Genomic DNA, 22,826 nt, shown 5'->3' with positions numbered 1-22,826 from the left:
TTCTGAACTGAATCCTCCTCCAAAGTGCAATGGGCAATAATAGACGTTTGAGTGTGCAAGGATACACACTTCAGAGTGTTTCTCATTAATTACCTAGACGGTGGAGATCGCCAAGCTAATCTATACCGCCACAGTTTCATAATAATTACTCAATTAATGATGACATAAAAGTGCTTTGCACCAAGTATCTGTCAAACAACCTAAAACTGAAAGTGTGATATGGCTTTGTGCCCAATAGCAAAAGACTGAAATTGAATTGAATAAGTATACACAGTGTATAGTATATAGTGTTAGCACTGCGTGTTTAAGAGTCAAGTGAGCACTTTGCTCGCACCATCAGCTCAGGCTATGTCCGTACTGTCAATCCAAATCAGTATCGGCAGTCAATAATTAAGACCAGATTTCAATCGGCTACACAAGTACTCAGACTGAGTGCTGCAACTTTTCTGATCAGATTAATGTGTTCTTTCGCTTTCTGGAAAATCTGCCTTGGTTTCTATGCCGATGACGTTGTGTTTGTACAGGCATATGCCAAAAACAGCAGCAGTGGCAGCAATACAGTTGTTTTATTTACAACATGACAATATGTAGCCACCACATTAAACTACTACATCTTCTGAGTGGCAGAAAGGTAGAAGGCTTTTCAAAATTCAACATGTCTCCGTTATAGTTGAATTATCAGTTTGACCGGCATTTTGCAACAACACAACCTTGTGTCTGCTTCAACTTTCGGCATGTTTTCTAGAACAACGTCTGACATGTTTAAGTTTTAGGGATATAAACCATGAATATTGGTTTAATTGGCTTAATATTTCTTTGCGTTTAAGGGATATAAACCATGCAAAATCTGCTTAGAGCGGTCAAACTGAAAAGGATTTTCAGAAATGCAATTTGAATAGGATTTCAAACCACATGATGGATGAAAAAAAAAAATAATGTAAAAAAAAAAATCCCATCCATACTTGCTAAATATAATCAGATTTCCATCAGATATGCACAAAAATCTGATTTGAACTTACAGTCTGAACGAGGCATTGCTGGTTGCCTGTGATGCATATCGTGTTTGCTATTTCGGGGTGGAGCAATTAAGGGAGGGATGTGTTTGTTTGGGTGTCGATTTCAACAAGTGTTTTTTAAAAATCGCTTAAATCACCTTTAAAGGTCTAATTTCGATTCTATCACTGGCACTCAATGGAGTTGCAAAAATAATGATTTGAAAATAATGAGTTTCTAACCTCTGTCTGTTAAGAAAAACAAAGGAAATTCCCTCACTGTAAAAAAAAAATATTTAAAAAAGGCCTGGTTGCCTTAAAATTTTGAGTTCATTGAAATGAAACATTTGAGTTAATACAATGAACATTTTTGAGAATTGACAACCTTTATTCAAATATTATTAAAAGATTTTGTAAGTATATTGGTTGGGTAATTGTTTGTTTTATTTGTGATGACGCAGTGAAACATGCCAAATTGTGCTGTTTTCATGATTCATCACATTTTTATGTGGTTCAGGTACAATTATATTTTGTGTTTCTATTTATTAAACCAATTTCCTTCATTGTATCAACTCAAATTTTTAATTCCAATAAATTTAAAATTAAGGCAATCAGGTTACTTACTTTTTTAAGTTAAACCAACAATATTTTTTACAGTGCTGCTGAAAGGCTTATTAGAAATATCCCTGCCCTAAACTCATGCCTCTGGTTTAGTCAGAAGTAGACATGTCAGACCACTAAAACAAACAGAACAATATTTTGAACACTTATTCACATTTGTCTCTATACAGTAAACTCAGGAAGGAAGAAGTATTTTAATAACAAAAATACACATGTCACCTTAACACATCTATGGATGCCTCCCATTTAACAAATAAGCCCCAATACAAAACTCCCTGTTTGTTATTGAAATGCAGGATGTGTGTATGCTTCAGGGTGTGTTGTGTTTATACACAGATATTTGAAACTCACCACAGCGATCTCTAATGACCAGTCCACGTCCCTCTTTAAGGCTTATAGTGAGCAGATATGTTCTCTGAGGTTCCCTCTTATGCTCACTCACTCCAGTGCTCTCTGTCCTCATGTCCAGAATCTGATTTTTTGAAAAGTAAATAATAAATTAGAGAAAAATCCTATCTGGATAGTTGACATGCCATTTCAAGGTTTTTTATTCTTCTTCTTTTTTTTGGTCATTGTTCTACAATTTGTACACATACACTTTATGAACTCATATTAAGTATTTTGATTATTTAGTGAATTGTAAAAACCTAAAGGTCACCCAAAAGGAAATCTGGAAACCCAAAATTGGAAACCAGTTACTACATCTCCATATACACTTTCTTCTTAAAGTACTTTCAAGGCACTTTATCCCACTTCTTTTTTTAAACAATTTTTTTATTATACTTAAAAAAATAATAACTTTAAAGTTTGAACATCTCTCATTGACAGAGTGCTCTTTTTTCATAAATTAGGAGCTTTGAGGTTTTGTCAGTATTTTTGATTTCTTTTAATGACGTTTTAGTCTCTTATGCTCATCAAGACTGCATTTGCATCAGTAAAACCGTAGTATTGTGAAATATTATTACGTATTACACAGAATATTAGTATTCTGTTTAATAGATTTTAAAATGTAATTTATTCCTGTGATGTCAAAGCTGAATTTTTAGCATCATTACTCCAGTCTTCAGTGTCACATACGCTCAAGAAAGATTTATTATTATCGGTATTATCAATGTTGAAAACAGTTGTGCTACTTAATATTTCTGAGGAAACCGTGATGCTTTGTTTCAGGATCCTCTGGTGAATAAAACGTTTTAAAGCATTTATTTGAAATGGACCCCAAACTTTTAAATAATACATAAATTTTGTATACAAAATGGAATTAATAATCGGAAAAAAACACATTCATTTGCCTGTCCTCCCCTCGAAGAAATCAGGACAGAAGAGGTTGAAAGTGGACAAAAGAGACAGATTAAAACACCAGGTGTAAAAGGGAATGCACCTCCCTAATCTACTTGTGATCCGATTGACCAAAACACATCTTAATATCACATAAACATTTGTATTTTTAAGTTCATAGACAATTTATTTGTTAATATGCCACAACTGCCACATACAATGTAGAATTAAGGGAGTACTATCAGCTACCACAATAAAATGCCATGTTTTATTCAACTTGGTCAGGAAGCAAACCTTGAGCCTTCAATGTCAGCTCAGGAACGCTGGTGGACAGTATGGTCCATTTCATGGGCATTTGAAGTACGATGTCAGCTGCATGTACCCTAGTAACCCTACTACATTTTCTTTGATATCATCTAATAGTAGACTAAACAAATAAATACACACACACACACTCACTCACTCACTCACTCACTCACTCACTCACTCACTCACTCACTCACTCACTCACACACACACACACACACACACACACACACACACACACACACACACACACACACACACACACACTCACTCACTCACTCACTCACTCACTCACTCACTCACTCACTCACACTCACACACACACACACACACACACACACACACACACACACACACACACACACACACACACACACACACACACACACACTAATACTTACATTATTGTGCTCGTTGTCATGTATGGACAAAGTATCCGGACCATTTCGGTTGAAATGCGGCTTCTGTTTTCCAAACACAAAACGGAAGAGTGAAATGACCACAAAAGCCACAAATTCACAAACATTAGTGTAAATATATTTCCTTTTTTTTCACAGTCAGTCTCTTGAACTTCTCTTGAATGTGTTTTACTTTGTCGTGCTGACTTTTTTAATTTTCATGTCATATATTTCTAGAATAACACTGAAGATCCTCTTTCTTAATGTGTTTATTAAAAATTCCTTAGCCCCAGGGAACATAACTACTAAGCCAGAAAACTTGCAACAAAGAACTTGAGGAATTAAAAAGTTTCCACTGCTAAGAAAAAGCAGTCAAGACTTTACATTACTAAAGCATATGTAAATTACCTTAATCCTTAGCTTTTAAGGATCTCGCACTTTGAAAAACAAAGCAAAGTGTAGGGTTTTCCTTCCTTGCTGAAAATCCCGAGGTAGACTTTTTAAGGTCAGGTGATTCAATGTTTAAGGTCTTGCAAACTCAAAGCTGACTCACCCGTAAAAACAAATATTCTCGCATACTATCCACACAAGCGGTGCCCAAATGAAGCATCAGAAATATGATAACTCCACTACAATCAAATTAAAAGCCAATGAAAAAGGAAGCAGCGTTACATGACTAATAAACGTCTAAGTTACCTCCACCTGACCATTAAAGATCTCTGTTTGCGTGTTTATTTTTAGTGCCGTTCAACACCGTAAAGGTAGCATGACACTTCCCGTGTGATCATTTGCATTTTAAACAAATGGAGAAGCACCGGCCTGCTCTAAAATGTGCGTTACCACATTTTAGAGCTTAGAAATGTTATGACAAGTTCCTGCAGTGATGACTTGCTCATGTTCAGAGGAACTGCATTGCACAATAGAGAGATGATCTGCACCCTTCTCTGGAGTTAAATAGGCAAAACAGAAGACTTTGTGAAATTCTTTGTACTGAATGAGCCTTATATGACTTGAATGCATTACTTATCGTTTAAATTAAAATGCTCACAGCATGCAACGGCAGTGTGATCTGCAGACTATCAGTTAATAAAAAAATGAAAAGAATACAAGGAAGTACTAAGTTCACCAAAATCATCAAATGCAAACAGGTTTGAGTAACACAACCTTCCTAGATGTTGCCCATAAAAAGCAGAAAACTTCCTCTCTCGTGTGATCATTAACCCAAGTGAAAGTTGAAGAAAACCGACACGCTTTACCTCTGCCAAGCTCTCTGATGAAGGAAGATGCGTGTCCCTCAAGCGCAGCACCTGATCCATCTCATCTGTAGATTTGGAGATGTTCTGCTCCTGACACGGGGCATCAGTGAGTGACTCCTGTGACGGCCAGCCGCTCGAGTCCATCAGCATGGCCAGCCCACTTCCGCCCCCTCTCTTTCGCAGATTCAAGGGGGGGGTTGCTGGGCTGCTGGATGATGGCCGGAGGTCAGCCTGCTGCTGGTGGGTGGGGCTTATTAGGGAGGATGTCTGACTCCGCTCCATGACGTCTGCGATAGAAGCGTTCATCCGCTGGTCCAGCAAGCGCTCCTCCCTGACCTCTGGCTTATTGGGGTGTTTGAAACTGCCAACTCGCGAGTGTCGGAAGATTTTGGCTTTTTGGCGTAAGGTGCCAATTACAGACTTTTTGTCCTCCATGAGAAGGTCGTAAGAGTGCGTGTTTAGATGAATTTTGCAAGTTGGTCGTAAAGGCCTCTCTCACACACACCAGAGCTGGCTTGTGACCAAGACCTGCAAGGACATTACGATAAATTAAACACACACACACACATCACAAAAAGGTCCCTGCATGATGAAAGCAGGTGTCCATACTTGCAATTTCACTTTAAAATCAACATGAAATTAAATCTGCCCCTATTTACTTCTTGATTTTACAATGAATGAAAAAAAAAACACCATAAACGTGGATTACTCATAGAAAAATTAATTCGAAAAAATAGTATTTGTGGCAGTAGGGATGAAAGTATGCCTTTCAGTTAAAAGTCCTTCTAATGGAGGTGTTGCTTGTGTTTATGAATGCACATTAAAGGCACAATATGTAACATTTTGGGATTAAAATATCTTAAAACCACTTGAATAAAATATATGTGACTGACTTGTGTACTTACATTATGCCAAATGTTTCCAATAACTTTTAAATCCAGAGAAATAAGCTATTTTGACCATGGCATGGACTGTGTTTGTGTCGCCTATCAATAACATCATACCTGCGCTACCCTCGATATCCGGTTTTATGTTGAAGAAATCATAGAAACACCAAAGAAGCTTTAATAAAATATGTGTTTTATTGGACAAATGAGCAACTGTTTGGATACATTTATCATCAGAAAACGAATCATTTTTATATAGCTCAATTAGTCTTATTGTTTAAATTAGGGCTGCTCCGATTGATCGGCAACCGGTCTCAATCAGCCGATAATCGCTTTGGGATGACTGATCGGCGGATCTAAAAAGGCAGATCTCATGCTGACGACATAAAGACGCCCGCCTGCCGTGAGAGCTAGGGCTAGACATGCGCGGCACAGTCTCATTCTCTTTCCTGAGCAGGTAAAATAATTAGATTGCTGAAGCCAGGTGAGGTACAATTCATTTTTCTGTATTAAATAACTTACAAAGTCATTTGAAAACTTTCTGTGAGACGTAAGTTCACAAACAGCGCGAGCGAATCACCGCGTGCGCATGCGCGCTCTCTTTCACTCTCAAAGTGCTCAAAAGGCTCAAAATAATATTGATCTAGCGCACTGCAGTTTGCAAAAAGCGTCTCATAGTAGCTGCAGAGCGAACGCACAGAGAAGCATTATAACATAACTTTCAAAACACTCACATATTGTATCTAATATGATAAAACAGCTCTGAGCAGAAAAAGCAGAATCTGAAGCAGAAGCGCTTGCCTGCGGCATGATAAAAGCTCAGCGAAATTCAGGTGTCATCGAGCTACGCCTTTGTTTTACCTTTGCAATCTCTAGGGGTGAAAATGTACATATTGTGGCTTTAACTGGAACATTCAGATGAAACTTTTTTTTTTACCACACCTGTTACGAGGTTATTGCTGTTGTTTTAAATATTTTATTAATACAGTTTTTAAGATTTTTCTTGCCTTAAAGGGATTTCAGAACAATTGATAAGTGCATATAATTCCAGTGAAAATAAAATCTAAATAAATAAATAAAATCAAAATACAATAACTTTGATCAAAATACAATAACTTGCACCAACTGTAAAACACCATTTTCTTTTCAGGTGATGTCACCAAGGCCTTTAGTTGCCCCCCCTCACCTTGTTTATTGGTTTGCAATGATAAATTCAAATGATTTACACTGAAATCAGCCTTTTCCTTAAAGCCTGTGCCCAAAGGGGATAAGTTTGATTGTTGATACTAATTTCTTGTACAGCATTAAAGTGATTTTCACAAAGGAAAACAGCTCTAGGCAGCTTACATCCACTGCTTGCTTGTATTAACAGGTAAAGTGAACTGCAGTGAGTTTCTGAATGTGTATGACTATGAAACATATGCTTACCCTTGTCCTTGTCTTTGTCCTAAATGAGCGCAAAGTTAGTTGTAATATTACTGAAACCATGTTTCAATCTGCTTGCTCAATTTAGTAACTTGACTTGCTATTAAAGCCTTGCTATTAAATGCAACATAGAGATACTGATTCATTTTCGTACACCTTAAATAGTCTCAGGTCGTGTAAAGTTTCGCGTTTACCATTGATTTTAAGCCTATTTCAGCCTTTTGTCTTCACTAGTTCCTTTTAAATGGCCCTGTACTGTGACAAATTAATTGACCAATGTTCCATGTAGTTTTTCAATTCAACAAGATTTCATTAAATCTGCATGCATATTATAAATATAAAAAGAACTGTAGCTTCTGTTTAAAATACCTTTAGATGGGGTATATTGTCAGACCACAGGATGTCATCACACACACACACTTTTTGAAAGTTGACATCCTGTGGTCTGACAATATTCCTAAATGAATTTTAAACAGCATTTTAGCTACAATTATTTTTACATGCACGTCCTCTCTCTCTCTCTCTCTCTCTCTCTCTCTCTCTCTCTCTCTCTCTCTCTCTCTCTCTCTCTCTCTCTCTCTCTCTCCCTCTATACATACACACACACACACACACACACACACAAACACACACACATATATATATATATATAGATATATATATATTTAGTTATAGAGTAGACTTTACTGAACCTCTAATGTGTGTGTGTGTCTATATATACATACATATACATATACACATACACACACACATATATATATATAGACACACACACACATTAGAAGTTCAGTAAAGCCTACTCTATAACTAAATATAAAGTGACCAAACACTGTACATTCATATTGATTTTTTCCATTCCTTTTTGTGCTGCAGGGGATAGAAATCAATCAAGAACATACAAGTTTGAGACTCCCTTAAATCGGCCCAGTGATTCATGTTCCAGTGTGTCATCGAAAGACTGATTTCATTTCATTTGTTTTAAACAGGCCTAACATGTTGTGGGTGTAATTCAAGCCACAAGCTCATCCCTTTGTCTTTGTGTGGACGCATAATTTGACTTTACAGCTACACATCAGGTTTTTGTTCACACAGCAGTGATAATGAAAAAGAGACAGGTGAGACGGGTGTTTGCTAAGCCAAGCATCACTATTGCTCATATGTAGGTTTGATGCATGAACAAACTTCTGTCCTTATATAATCAAATAAACCTCATGGTCTATCTGTCCCTATAATGTCATCTGCATCATGATTTTTGCCTGACGATCCAGAACACCCTATAAAACATCTACACTGAAAGAAAAATGAAAAGATTTTTGCTGCTTGTTCAAATTACTTAAAATGAGCTAAAGCAACGTTTGCTACATTTTGTCCGAACTTAATTTCATTGTGTTCAATCCATGTAAATATATTTAATATTGAGTTTTACTTAATTTCATTTGTGATGGGGTTAAATTAATTATTTTTGCAGCATTAACTGAAACTGTTCCCAGCACACTTTGCATGACTGGAGCAGGAGAGTAAATGTTGAAATGAAGTGTAAAGGGAAAGCCATGCTAGGGCCTTTCAGTCGATCTGAGGGCATGGTCTGAAGCGCACAGAGCAAGTGCTCTTAGGGCGTGTGCGGAAGCCACTTTTACCAGTTTAACGACGGGAAAAATGGGTGCATTGTCTAAAAGTGTTGTCCCTATTCTCTTAATGAGTGTGTTTTGGGGGCGTAACGTGCATTAAACCAATCAACATTTTGTAGTGTCATCAGTAAGCGAACAAACGCTCTCTCTGTGATCTATTGGTTCTGTCTTGCGGCATTTGCGTGCATTCAGATCATGGTTCAGATGAGCAGGAAAATAGTCCTATACAACACAACTATTTAGAACATAGGTTATTCGTATTGTATGCATTAAATAATATTTTAAATAAACAAAATTACTGGTAAAAAAAAACAACCTTAGTATAGATATTTTTATTTGCATATTGATACTTTTCGATGCTCACATCAGAATCGATATGCACATCCCTACTTTAAAAGCCAGTTGCACTTGCACCACGGCAGATCGCTTTGCAAGTGTAAATACTGAACGCTTCTCCAGAGAGAAATCCCTTTTATGTTTAATATTTAACAGTGTTAGTGTGCTGCTGCACGTCCCTGTGTGTGTAATAAGCAGAGTGTACGCACGTTATGTACCTGCTAAATATAGGTTCATATTACGAACACACTCTAACAAAACAAATATTGTGCCATTATCTTTAGAATAGGTTTCAAACTAGAAAAAAAACACTTGCGTCTGACATCACATTGTGCCGGGTGTGTAAGAACATTTCAAATGCACAAACACTCGGAAAAAGACTAGACTAGTAGAGAGTATAAAATGTTGAAAAATAAAATAATCCTTTAAGCTGCACTTATCAAAAAAGGCCAGTGTGTGTTTTGTGAGTCATAAAAAGACAGAGAAAGTGATATCTAGATTTATGGAGATGGGAAGACAAGCTTTGCAAACCAATAAGTACAGAAATTCTGGCAGTAAGATTTTTGTTATTGATATATATTAAATCATTTAAATCTTTCATTCAGAAAGTATGTATTAAATTGATCAAAGTAACAGTGAAGACATTAAAAAAACAATAAATCCTGGAGTCAAATCAGCATATTATGATTTCTGAAGGGTACGATACAAAAAACAAAAACAAATACAAAAGTACTCCTATGAACCTTTTTGTGGTGAAAAAAGGTACAAATAGGTTTTGATCCAAGCTGTGACAAGCTGTTGTACCCCTAAATGTACAGTTTTTTCTCTGTGTGTAATGATGCTGAAAACTCAGCTCTGGCATCACACAAATAAATTTCATTTTTAAATATATTCACATAGAAAAGAGTTCTTTTAATTTGCAATAATATTTCACAATATGTATTTTGATCAAATATTAAAACAATTATTACAGACCCTAAACTATTGATAAGTATATGAATTATGTACAAGGCAATAGCTGCATAATGCTCTTAAAGTGTTTAAATACTGTGAACATGAACTCTGTCATGACGGCAAATCTTACTGCATTCAACTCATAACCCTGCCACAGTCTCTGAGATATTGTCAGGGGACTGGATTACAGCAAACTAAGCATTTTGAGGAAATGGCTGGGGTAAACAGTTGGGGTTTCCAGCAACACCACAGAGAGTACTGTGAAAAAAATTCAAAACTCTCATGCTAAAAAGGTTTAGCTAGTATGATTTGAGTCTGTTTTGTATGTTATCCTGAGGTTATTTACACAATAGAAGACACTTTGAGGAACTATTAATATATTACTTTTACTGTTCTTGAGGAACTATAACTAAATTTAGTACCTAGTTTACAAGCAAATTTTTGAAAATATCCAATATTGCAAAAGTCACTAAATGTCACTGTGCAGTTAATGTTAACATAACCACAACTAAAATCTCTTGGACAAAGGCTTGAGTCCAATTCTAAGAAATCGCTGTTTAGTATTATAATTAATTATGATTAATAGCATCCATATTAAAAGTTTGTGTTTAATACACTGTCAGAAAAAAGGTACAGTGCTGTCACCCTAACATACAAAACCAAAAAGGTACTAATATGTAGATAATACCTCCTAGATAATACCTAATCCACACTCTTAAAGTACTGATATGTAAGGCACTAATATATATGTGTGTGTGTGTGTGTGCATATATATATATATATATATATATATATATATATATATATATATATATTTTTTTTTTTTTTTTTTTTTTATTATTATTATTTATTTATTTTACGTAAAAAAAACTTTTATTTTGGATACGATTAATCGCGATTAATCTAATTGACATCACCAGTTGGAATGCATTAATAAACATTTCAAATCAGACAACCAATAAAAGAGGATCTCTTTGGTAACAACAGTGATTTCTAGCACTAGACACACCGACATCAGTCAAATTGGGCATGAGATACAACCGCTTACTCAAACTGCATTAATCATTAACTTTTGAGTAAACAAAGCTCAGTGTAAAGTTGGGTTTGAGCTAACAGTTACGGTGGATCGGTCTAAACGTCGTCCACTTGGTTAAATGGACATTAGTATTATCACTTCATTCATTTGTACAGTCATGCTCAGTCCCAGCTATACACTGAGTCACGTGTCAGGAATGCTTTATGATGTTTACAACCCATCTGAGGGTGTTTAGTTTAGTTGAGCACATTTTGGGCCTAATTTTTATGCGATTTGCAAATAATGGGAATGGCATAAGTCAAAGAGTCAGACCAACATCTACAACTGACGTGTAATTTCAAATAGATTGTAAGATCTGTAGATATATCTGTCTGTCTATTTTCATTCACCCACTGCCCATGGGTGCTAGTGTTCTGTAAAAGAGTACTGTAAGGTAATTCAATTTTTATTATAATTATTATTTATTAAAAATGATTATTATTTAGTTTTTTTAACTCTCAAAAACATGTCAGAAACAAGCATAGCAGCCCAACATTATTATCTCCTTCTGATGACAACTTAATACATTGTCCCTCCCACAACTCAAACAATGAAACGGCATTCTCTTCCACAGTGGAGGATCTATTACTGTCTACAAAGTGACTACCAAAAATGTGCAGAATGCAGTTATGAAACAATCTTACCGCAGAAGCACATGCATTATGATTAATCACAATACTTGCACAATATGAGCTCTAACAATTAAGGTCAAGTAAAAAAGACAAATTTCAAGTGTCATAAAATAAATTAAAATCAATCACGCACATTAGGCTACCTTGGGGCAGTCCCAACAGGTAAATGACCAAGCATTCCGTTCAATCATTTGAATGCATAAATAATTTGAATAAATAACTGTAGAGTATTCCTACCTGAGTTGAATCGTTTAACTTAATCCATTTCCTTTAAAGACGTTTTGGACCAGAGAGAAATCATCTCATGTGTTCACAGCAGTGCTTTCACTAACTTCCTACTCTAGTACGAGTGACATGAGTAACACTTCACTGATGTGAGGAGCAACCGAAATACAACAGGGAGTAGAGCGGCGATTAGCATAAATCAACATCTGCTATTATTGGCCAGGAAGTTGTCCTTATTTGGTCAGGATGGCTGGGTCTAAATAAATAAATAAATGTTAATATAACTATTAATGAGTATTTAAATCATTCTCAGTGTCATTATTCAGTTATAAATGTAATTTCCAGACCGCTGATCAACTAGTACGGTAGCGTCGTCACGCCACATATGTTACTTTTCTCAGCACTGGTCAGAATGGACCAATCACAGTAGTTTGTGATCAATCAATGGTTTAATCATTTTATAGAGATCGATGACAGGCGTTTTCACTTGTGAGCCAAGTAGAAGTTTAAACCAAAAGTTAAGCGATTATATATTTTAGTGCATACATTTATTTAAAAAAATATATATTTCTATTGAGATTCGGATGGGTTTCAATGGGGAATGCGTTCTGAGCCAGCAAGCGCCCTCTGGAGGAAAACAACTTAATGTCCCATTCGAAATATGTATTTGTCCCCCAACGGGGCTGTTCTTTGGCCCATATAATACAAGGTTGCTCTAATCTGTCAGTCTGCTCAGTCACATGGATCACATTGTAATCCTCAGGTTCTCACAACAGTCTGTCTGCTGTCAATCCAGTTGTGAGATAGGTTATCACGAAACTGTAAGATTTATTACATGTTTTCTCTCTGCTGAGCATAAAATCTCTGCATCATGAAAATGACATTTGCTTGAATAGTCTGCAAACAAAAATGATCTCAAGTAAGAATAAATACTGGATAAATAAATGTAGTTTTTGGTAGCAGGTCAGCTTTAGGCTGTATTTTTTCATGCACTTGACCTTCAGGTTGATTCCTTTAATAAGTAGGACTTTTGTAAAAGACACACTCATTTTACATTATAGCAACTAAGGATGCAATACATCACTGAATGCATTATGTGTATATTAAATGTAACTCAAAGGCCAGCATTATACATTCTTGCAAAAATTAATGTATTGTTACATAAGGGTTGCTTGCTCTGACCACTCAAAAAAAAAAAACAGTGGAGTTACAGCCTATGGTAGAAACCCTAAATGTTCAGTGCAAAACAAATGAGAAAACGGTAGGAACAATGTCAACCCTGCATGCTTCTGCGGTAATGAGGAAAAACCCCAAACATCATCAAAGAATTCACATCCTGTAATATACCCATAAACAACCTTCTACAGAAGTAAACGACCTAGTCAATCATTATATACACAAGTAGATCACTCCAAAGCGGCTAAAAGCGACAGAGATGATTAACATGATGTTTATTGCCATTTATCATGGTGTAGGCTACAAACAATAAAGGGGTTAGTATCTTGATCTGTGCACAGAATTATACAACCAGTAGAGTTCCTGCATTTACATCAAGTGAGTGGGAGATGATTTTATATGGCAAATACACTGTAAAAATAAAAAATAAAAAAAATAAATAAATAAAAATTCAAATCAAATACAGGCCCAAATTGAACATTTTCTAGTGACTGATCGCATCTTCAGTCACTAGAAGGAAATTTTAGATGTGATCAGTCACTAGAACATTTTCAATTGGGGCCTGCATTTTTTTTTTACAGAGTAAGAATATTCCTGAATCAGTAAAGAGGATGAGCCAAAAAAAAAAAAATCATTTTGGTAGTAGCAGCAAAACCGTAACCATCTCATGCGAGACAGTGGGCTCAATAACTAGTAAATGAATTTAAAGCTCAACTGTGCCTCAGCAGAGTCTAAATAAGAATAAAAACATATTTCAATATTATTTATTTTTTAAATGCTTGTTAAATGGAAGGTTTTTAAAGTAGCGGTATTTACAGTGTATAAATGATATTTAACATCTAATTATCTATGATCCCTTACAGAGGGATTGTGGTTTTAAGACGAAAAGGCAATTTCATGATTTTTAGCTCATTTTATCGTCCATTTATTCGGGGTGTTGATATTAGGCCTTTTTGGTATGGAGCTAGAAATATGACAAAATGATCTGAATTCGAATTGTATAAATCTGAATTATAGACAAGTGTAATCTAACAAAATTGAATATTATGTTGCATTTTACATAGAACTGAATTTTATTTTTTTTAAAATGTTGAATATAGAACATCTGAAATTGAACACATCTGAAATGTTTTTATGTCGAAATTGTATAGACATGTATTTTCAAACAGCAGATTTTTTTTCTGAATTAATAGACTGTAAATATTCAGTTTTTGAAAATACAGATTCAAGATTTCAGATGAAGAAGAAATTCAGATCATCAAATTCATTATTCTAAAACTCAGAACATCAAATTCATTATTCTAAAATTCAGAACATCAAATTCAGTATTCTAAAATTCAGTTCATCAAATTCAATATTCTAAAATATAGAACATCAAATTCAATATTCTAAAATTCAGATCAAACAGAAAGTACAGGTCATCATCAGGGAAGAGTAAAGGATGTCAGAAAAATCCAACAGAGCACCACCTGATCATTTCATTTCCTATTTGTAATGGAATAAAGAGAAGATCAAACAGCCCTTTTATACTTTTTTGTTTATTTTAGATTAATGCACGGAAAAAGAGATTTCGAAATGCCTGATGATGATTTCCCTGATGATGACCTCTGGCCTACTTTCTGTATGATCTGAATTTCTGCTATCTGAATTTTAGAATATTGAATTTGATTATCTGAATTTTAGAATATTGAATTTGATGATCTGAATTTCTGCTATCTGAATTTTAGAATATTGAATTTGATGATCTGAATTTTAGAATATTGAATTTGATGATCTGAATTTTAGAATATTGAATTTGATTATCTGAATTTTAGAATACTGAATTTGATTATCTGAATTTTAGAATATTGAATTTGATGATCTGAATTTCTGCTATCTGAATTTTAGAATATTGAATTTGATGATCTGAATTTTAGAATATTGAATTTGATTATCTGAATTTTAGAATATTAAATTTGATGATCTGAATTTTAGAATATTGAATTTGATGATCTGAATTTCTTCTTCATCTGAAATCTTGAATCTGTATTTTCAAAAACTGAATATTTACAGTCTATTAATTCAGAAAAAAATATCTGCTGTTTGAAAATACATGTCTATACAATTTCGACATAAAATCATTTCAGATGTTCTATATTCAACATTTAAAAAAAATCTAATTCAGTACTATGTAAAATGCAACATAATATTCAATTTTGTTAGATTACACTTGTCTATAATTCAGATTTATACAATTCAAATTCAGATCATTTTGTCATATTTCTAGCTCCATATTTTGGGCCTTTCACCATCTTTTCTCCACAACCTGACAGTGTTGGGTATAAGTTACTCTAAAAAGTAATTTAATACTAGTTACTAATTACATCTTCAATAGTGTAATTAGATTACTGTACAAATGACTCTCTTCAAAAAGTATGTAAATACTTAATACTTTCTAAATCAACCTTTTAATTAATTCAAATAAATAATATAAAACTACATAAATTATTCTTAACTGACCAAAGTATTATAAATGTGAAAAGGATACATAAAAACATTTTTATATTACAAAGTTAGATTTTAAATTTTGGTTAATGTTAACAAATGTTAATTCCACTATTGTATTATATATAAATACAGTCTATACAGTATTTAGTTCAATTACATCAAAAGTAGCTGTAATTAAATTAGAGAAGAAATAAGAGTAATCCCTTACTTTACTTTTTAAAGGGAGAAGTAATTAAATTACAGTAACTAAGTACTTAGTAACTAATAGTTAAACCCAACACTGCAACCTGAACGAGTCATCTGGCTGTCAGTTGATGATTGATATGCAGATACCTGAGGTTCATCTAAAACTTGACAAACAAGTAAACACGCCACCGAGGTTTTTACGTTTTCCTACTTGAAAATTAAATCAAATAAAATGTCTTGTCAAATTTGATCACCAGGGCATCAAACAAACACATACACTAAATACAAACAGCAAGTCCCAATCAATATTCATATGGCTTTGATTGAGGATTCAGATAAAAATACAAAAGATAAAATAACACATTTGGCTTGCAAAAATAATATCCTGCCAATAATGCAGCAAGGCTTAACTGTCTATTGACACAACTTAGGTTTTAAACTACATAGACCTTAAATTCTAAAACAATTCCAACAACTGAACACCTGCACTCATTTACAAGAATTTTTACTGCTGTTTCAGAGGCGTCTTCACGTTGTTTGCTGCACAAAACGTGACAGAGCTGCAGTCTGCATATCTGTTGACAGAAATTTGACTTGTTTAAGGAGCCGTTCATTGTCAGGTTTCCCAGCTGTCTGTGCGCATGCGTTTGACTGAGGGATCTTCCTGGTTCTTCGTCTCGGGTGATGATCTTCCACCTTGTGCTGATATAGCGGTGGCCGCGTGAGAGTCCAGCCGCTGGTCCTCACGGTCGCTGCCCTCATATGAACTACCAGAAGAGCTGAAGCTCTCGGCAGGAGAACGGCCCACTTCCTGTCTGGAGTTGGGCCGAGGCCTGGTGTGGACGGTGGGGTACGCGGAGTGTCCGGCACGCTCTCTGGGTGGGGAGATGGGCTCTGATTTGATGCTAATGGAGATGGCGGAAGAGTCAGAGGCCTGAACTTGAGATTGTGTGCTTCTAGAGAGATAACAACGATGGATATCAGTATTTACACTACAGTTCAAATGTTTGGGATAAGTGAGGTTTTTTTCCGTTTTGTATGTGACAGTAAAGACATTTCAGTGTTATCTTCTTATCTCACTGAGCAAAAACATTCTTACCAGACTTGTACAGCATACGTACACACACACGCACGCACGCACACACACACACACACACACACACACACACACACACACACATGTTGGTCTATGTGGTTTACAGGGACTCTCCATAGGCGTAATGTTTTTTATACTGTACAAACCGTATTTTCTATCCCCTTACACTTATACTTAACATTCTGCATTTTTACTTTCTCAAAAAAACATCATTTAGTATGTTTTTAAGGCCATTTGAATTATGAGGCCATTTGATATGTCCTCATAAACCACATTTATAGTGTAATACCAGTGTAATACCCATGTAGTTATACAAATTTGTGTCCTCATAAACCACATAAACAGGCTCACACACACACACACACACACACACACACACACACACACACACACACACACACACACACACACACACACACACACACACACACACACACACACACACACACACACACACACACACAAAAGTGCTTTCATCATGCAGTTATAACTTTTAACTTTAATGTGCTATTTCTCTTGTATTAACCCTTGATGTAACTTAGTGGTATATTACATTTTTTATATATTTAAAAGCAGTTTATTCAGAAGTCACTAAATTAAACACATTTTAATTTGACTGATTTTTCTTTTCTTTTTTTACAATGCTGTTAAAGTGTTAGTTCACCTCCCAAAATAAAAGTTCTCTCATTAATGACTCGCCCCCTTGTTGTTCGACACTCATAAGACCTCCGTTATTATCCGCTATTCTCCGTTAAGTCGTTATTTCTTTTTTTTGCACACAAAAACTATTCTTGTTGCTTCATAAAATGATTGTAGAGCCACTGTAGTGAGATGGACTTTGTAACAACGTCTTTAGTGCCTTTATGGGTCTTGAGAGAGGAAATGACATTGGTGTCAATGAAGGCCTGTCTGAGCCATCGGATTTTAACAAAAATATCTTCATTTGTGTTCAGAAGATTAACGGAGGTCTTTACGGGTGTCAAACGACATTAGGGTAAGTAATTAATGAGAGAATTTTCATTTTTGGGTGAACTAACCCTTTAACATCTTTATCAATAAATATTAAAAATATCCCCCAAAACAGTTAAATTCTTTAAAATAATATAATATAATACAATATGCAGTTACACTGAGATTGTTTTTATTGGCGACTGTCACCATTAAACCATCAAACTTTGTTGCTTATGAATTTCCAAGATTTTCTCTATCAGGATATTCTCTATTTTAATGGCAAGGATGCCTAAACAATCCCCTTGTGAGATCAATTCTTTATTATTCTTACAATATAATATAATTATAACAGCTTATAATATAAAAACTAATTTAAGTATTTAAACTGATATATTATATCAGTTTGCTTCATTTTATAAAATAAAATAAAAATTAAAAATTAAAAACTGAAGTAATTAAATAGATCGACTAGCTTGGTAATGGTATGTTCATGCCATGGGAACATGTGAACCCTTTTATAGTTATCTAAACATCTCTGAAACCCAAACCACACACACATCTATTTAAACTGACCTGTTGAGTTGTTTTGAGTTCCTACGCTATACTTGTGTTGGGTTTAACTGTAAATGTCTGTTTTGTTACTGTGCTGTGCCCACCACTTTCACCACTAAGCCAATCTTCTTTAAAATCAATCAACTTTATTTATATAGCGCTTTTACAATCACGATTGTGTCAAAGCAGCTTCACAGTGTCAAACAGGATAATATTGCGACAAAATTAGATTTGGCTGTACAGCCGTACTGGAGAAAACAGTGATGTTATCAGCTTATTTTAATTTATCATATAGCGACAATGTTGGCAGATCAGTATTATAGTTTATAGAATTAAATAAGACCTAATTCATATATTTTATTTGTATAATAAGTTGAATAACTTTAATCATATTTTTAGTGTCCCCAACTGAGCAAGCCAAGCCAAAGGCGACAGTGGCAAGGAACCAAAACTCCATCGGGGCATGATGGAGAAAAATAAACCTTGGGAGAAACCAGACTCAGTCGGGGTGCCAGTTCTCCTCTGGCCTATTAACACACCGTGTAAGATTATTATTCTGGCAACCTTACAGGTCGGAAATCATATTAGATCGGATTATTCAAAATTTTCAGGGTATCACGGAAGAGACAGATTTATTTAGGATGGGGTGTCAATTACACAAGAGTATGAATACATGAAAGATCGGAATTATTGCGCCGAAGACGGGTTTTGAGCATGTCGTGCCAGTGAGGCAAATTCGGAGGAGACACAATGACATTTTATTTCTCTTTGAGTTTTAATGATGCTGAAAATTCAGCTTTGATCAAAGGGATGAATTGCTTTTTGTAATATATTCTAACAGAAAACAGTTACCTTTAATCACAATAACGGTAGCTAAAGCTTCATAAGCTCTTATTGAGAATTAATAGAGTTTTTTTAATGTCACCATTATGGCGATTAGTGTTTTATTCAGTTGGGCAGTTTGGCAACTTTTTAATGTTAGTGTTTCTCTGCTTGAGTTTGCTATGGCAAGAAAAGCAGAGAAAACACGATCAGATGCTTTTGACCGCTTGATGATCAGAATATGATCATTGTGTAGTGGCTTAATCCACCAGTCTTATACCCGAGTATGAGCAATATACTATTAATCTGTTTTATTCTATTAAAGATCCAGCACAGTTTTAACCAGAAAAGTTGAATATATTTTATAACAGACTGTACACTTAGCACTTTGAACTCCTGCAAGCTTTTCTCACACACAGATATCAAGATTCAGCCTAAGAATCTCAACAATGGTGACATGCTTCATGCCACAGCAATATTCACTTGGGTTTTGTAATTGGATGCAATGGTAATCTGAGTGAAAGTTACAATCTATAGATGAGTATTGCCAGTGCAATTTACTTGTGTATTTTACGTAAAAAAATAAGTGGTTCTAGTAAGTAAATATTACTTAGAATAGCCCGAGTAAAGATTACAAGCACTTTCTGTGTGGAAAAAGTTGCCTAGCTTTTTTGAAGTAAATGTCACTCCACATTTTTTTCAGTGAATAATTATTTATTTAAAGGTGCACTATGCAACTTCCCGTCCACTGGAGGGCACCTATTCAAAACAAATGCGTAGTTTGATGACGCAAAGTGTGAGCGCAGCATCTTGGGAGACGTGGTCTTCTCATCACAGCCAGTGGAAAATAGGACTCATGTTCATGCATGCGGTTATTAACGTTACTGTAGTGTGAAGCAGAGCAGGACCGAGTGTTGTGGACCTGAGCACAGCTGCTGGAGCGATTGTTAAACAAATACTCGCCTCGCAAATACCGGGACTTTTATTATGACAGGACGGGACACAGTCGCCGGGCACCTGCACAGATCCGCTCTTCCGGTTATGATTTTGAGGTAATGCTGCTCTGTTTATCATATTAGATACATTTAAGTGTGTTTAAAACGATGTTATGACATTACTCCGTGTGTTCACTTGTTCACACTGCTAAGAGTAAAGCGCTCCTGCCAAATAAAAGCCGAAACCGAGGGTAGCGCAGATATGACGCAATTGACAGGCGACTCCCTCAAATGCAATGCTGAAACGTCCCTGTCCTTAGTTAAAATAGCAATTTTCTCACAATTTACAAATAGTTGGAAACATCTGGGATATTGTAGGTACTCAACTGAACAAAATATATAACACCGTCCTAGTGGTTTTTGGATATTTTACTGCAAAAATACTACATAGTTCACCTTTAAGTACTGAATATTTATTAACTACACGTACTTACTATAGATTTAGGGTAGGATTAGGATAACACTGAAACTCTAATCTAACTCTATAGTAAGTACATTTAGTTAATTCATATTACTCAGTTATTTACATGTACATGTAACATATGCAACAAGGACACTTACCAACAAAACATCTTACCAACCCCAAACGTATTAAATGCTAATGTGATCAGAAGGCCTACGCAAGGTCCTTGAGAGATGCTCAGTCTCAGTTCTACTCTCTTACAATAACCCTGGAAACTCCCATAAGCTTTTCACCACTATTAATATCATCCTCAAACCGCAACCTCACTCTTTTTCAGAAGCCACAGAAGAGAGGTGCAATTATGTTATGACCTTTTTTAGGAATAAAGTAGACAACATCCACTTGTTCCTGTCTAGCACCTTCGCTCTGCCTGTCCCGTCTGTTGATCTACAGCCAGGGACCTTCCAACATCTGTACTGCTTCTCCATCATCACACAGTGCGAGGTTGAGGACATCATCAGAAAAATTTAACCATCCACCTGTGTACTGGATCCTTTTCCTACATTCTTGGTAAAATCTAACCTCTGTGTTTTAAATCCATAATAAATCCCTCCAGGCTGGCCATGTTCCTTCATCAATAAAAACTGTTATCAGATGACTTCTTAAAAAACCCACATTAGACCTAGATGTTATTGACAACTACAGGCCCATCTCCAACCTCCCATACCTCTCTAAGGTGCTGGAAAAAGCTGTTGCTGCACAGCTTCAGTTCCAGTTGGTGCAAAACAATCTATATGAGAAATTTCAGTCTGGTTTCCGCTCAGGACACAGCACAGAAACAGCTTTAGTCAGGGTCACAAACGATCTTTTGATGGCGGCAGATGCTGGTTCCCCATCCCTTCTCATCCTCCTGGACTTAACTGCAGCTTTCGATACTGTTGATCATATCATCCTCCTTCACTGTTTACATTCCACCATCGGTCTCTCTGACTCGGTCCACAACTGGTTTTCTTCTTATCTCACTGGGAGAACTGAATATGTTGCGTTGGGAGAAGCTACATCCCGTCACACGACGTCACCTGCGGTGTCCCTCAAGGCTCTGTGCTCGGACCCACCCTGTTCATACTCTACATGCTCCCCCTTGGCCGTGCCATCAGCCGGCATGGGATTTCTTTTCACTGCTATGCTGATGACACTCAACTATACTTTAGGACAAGTTCATCTCCCTCTGTTGACCTCACACCATCCACTTTGGTCACTTGCCTGGATAAGATAAAGGTATGGATGAAGCAAAACTTTCTGCAGCTAAACAGCTCCAAGACTGCAGCTATCCTAGTCGGCACTCCACTTCAGGTCCAGAAGTCCGTTATCCCCAGCATTGCTTTTTCTGATCAGGTCATTCCACTTTCCACTTCAGTCACCAATTTAGGGGTCAGAATGGAATCACAGCTTACTTTTGAAGCGCACATCAAACACCTGTGTAAGACCTCTTTCTTCCACCTCAGAAACATTGCCAAACGTCGTCCCATACTAACATTGGGAGATGCGGAGAAGCTTGTCCACGCCTTTGTCTCCTCCAGGCTGGACTACTGCAATGCGCTCCTTATCGGCATCCCTAGCAAAAATCTCCAGAGGCTGCAGTGTATTCAGAACAGCGCTGCTAGGATGCTCCTGAGGGTGCGCAAATATGACCACATCACCCCCATTCTCTAATCACTCCACTGGCTTCTTGTTTCGCTCAGGATCGAGTATAAGATCTCTCTCCTTACCCACGAGTGCATCCATGGTGAGGCACCCTCCTATCTAAAGGAACTCCTCACCACACAAACTTCCACTCGTAACCTCCGCTCTGTTTCTCTGTATCTTTTTGGAACTCCCTCGACCAAACTCCGTACTATGGGAGATCGGGCCTTCTGCTCTGCAGCCCCCAGTCTGTGGAATGCTCTCCCTGACCACCTGCGGACCCCACAGACTGTAGATGCTTTTAAGTGTGGTCTTAAAACCCACCTTTTTAGCAGAGCTTTTAATTGACTTGTTACTTCTTAATTTTTCAGTTTTATTTATTTTATTTTATTTACTTATTTATTTATTGTTGTTGATTGTTTTAATTCTGTAGCACTTTGAGATTTTGTTTAATATAAAGTG

The 22,826-nt window shown here is 36.0% G+C and overlaps 2 protein-coding genes across 7 annotated transcripts in view; both read right to left on the bottom strand.

Moving 5' to 3' along the window:
• mctp2b (multiple C2 domains, transmembrane 2b) overlaps positions 1-12,153 on the bottom strand; it is a 29,657-nt gene extending 17,504 nt beyond the window's left edge. For all 3 annotated transcript variants that reach the window (XR_010905268.1, XM_067445199.1, XM_067445200.1), the window contains exons 1-4: positions 12,026-12,153; positions 4,852-5,379; positions 3,599-3,661; positions 1,965-2,085 (exon numbers count right to left, since the gene is read on the bottom strand). Coding sequence is in view for 2 of the 3 variants with exons in the window: in XM_067445199.1 (XP_067301300.1) it covers positions 1,965-2,085; positions 3,599-3,661; positions 4,852-5,286 (619 nt within the window). In the remaining variant the exon portion in view is untranslated. The remainder of the gene's footprint in view (positions 1-1,964; positions 2,086-3,598; positions 3,662-4,851; positions 5,380-12,025) is intronic.
• A 3,290-nt stretch (positions 12,154-15,443) lies between these two features.
• mef2ab (myocyte enhancer factor 2ab) overlaps positions 15,444-22,826 on the bottom strand; it is a 41,423-nt gene continuing 34,040 nt past the window's right edge. For all 4 annotated transcript variants that reach the window (XM_067445193.1, XM_067445196.1, XM_067445195.1 and 1 more), the window contains one exon: positions 15,444-16,818. In XM_067445193.1, coding sequence (XP_067301294.1) covers positions 16,479-16,818 — 340 coding nt within the window. In that variant the 3' untranslated portion in view covers positions 15,444-16,478. The remainder of the gene's footprint in view (positions 16,819-22,826) is intronic.

Source organism: Pseudorasbora parva, chromosome 1 (genome assembly GCF_024679245.1).
Source record: "Pseudorasbora parva isolate DD20220531a chromosome 1, ASM2467924v1, whole genome shotgun sequence".
Lineage (NCBI taxonomy): Eukaryota > Metazoa > Chordata > Actinopteri > Cypriniformes > Gobionidae > Pseudorasbora > Pseudorasbora parva.
This window is presented reverse-complemented; position numbering and strand designations above follow the sequence as displayed.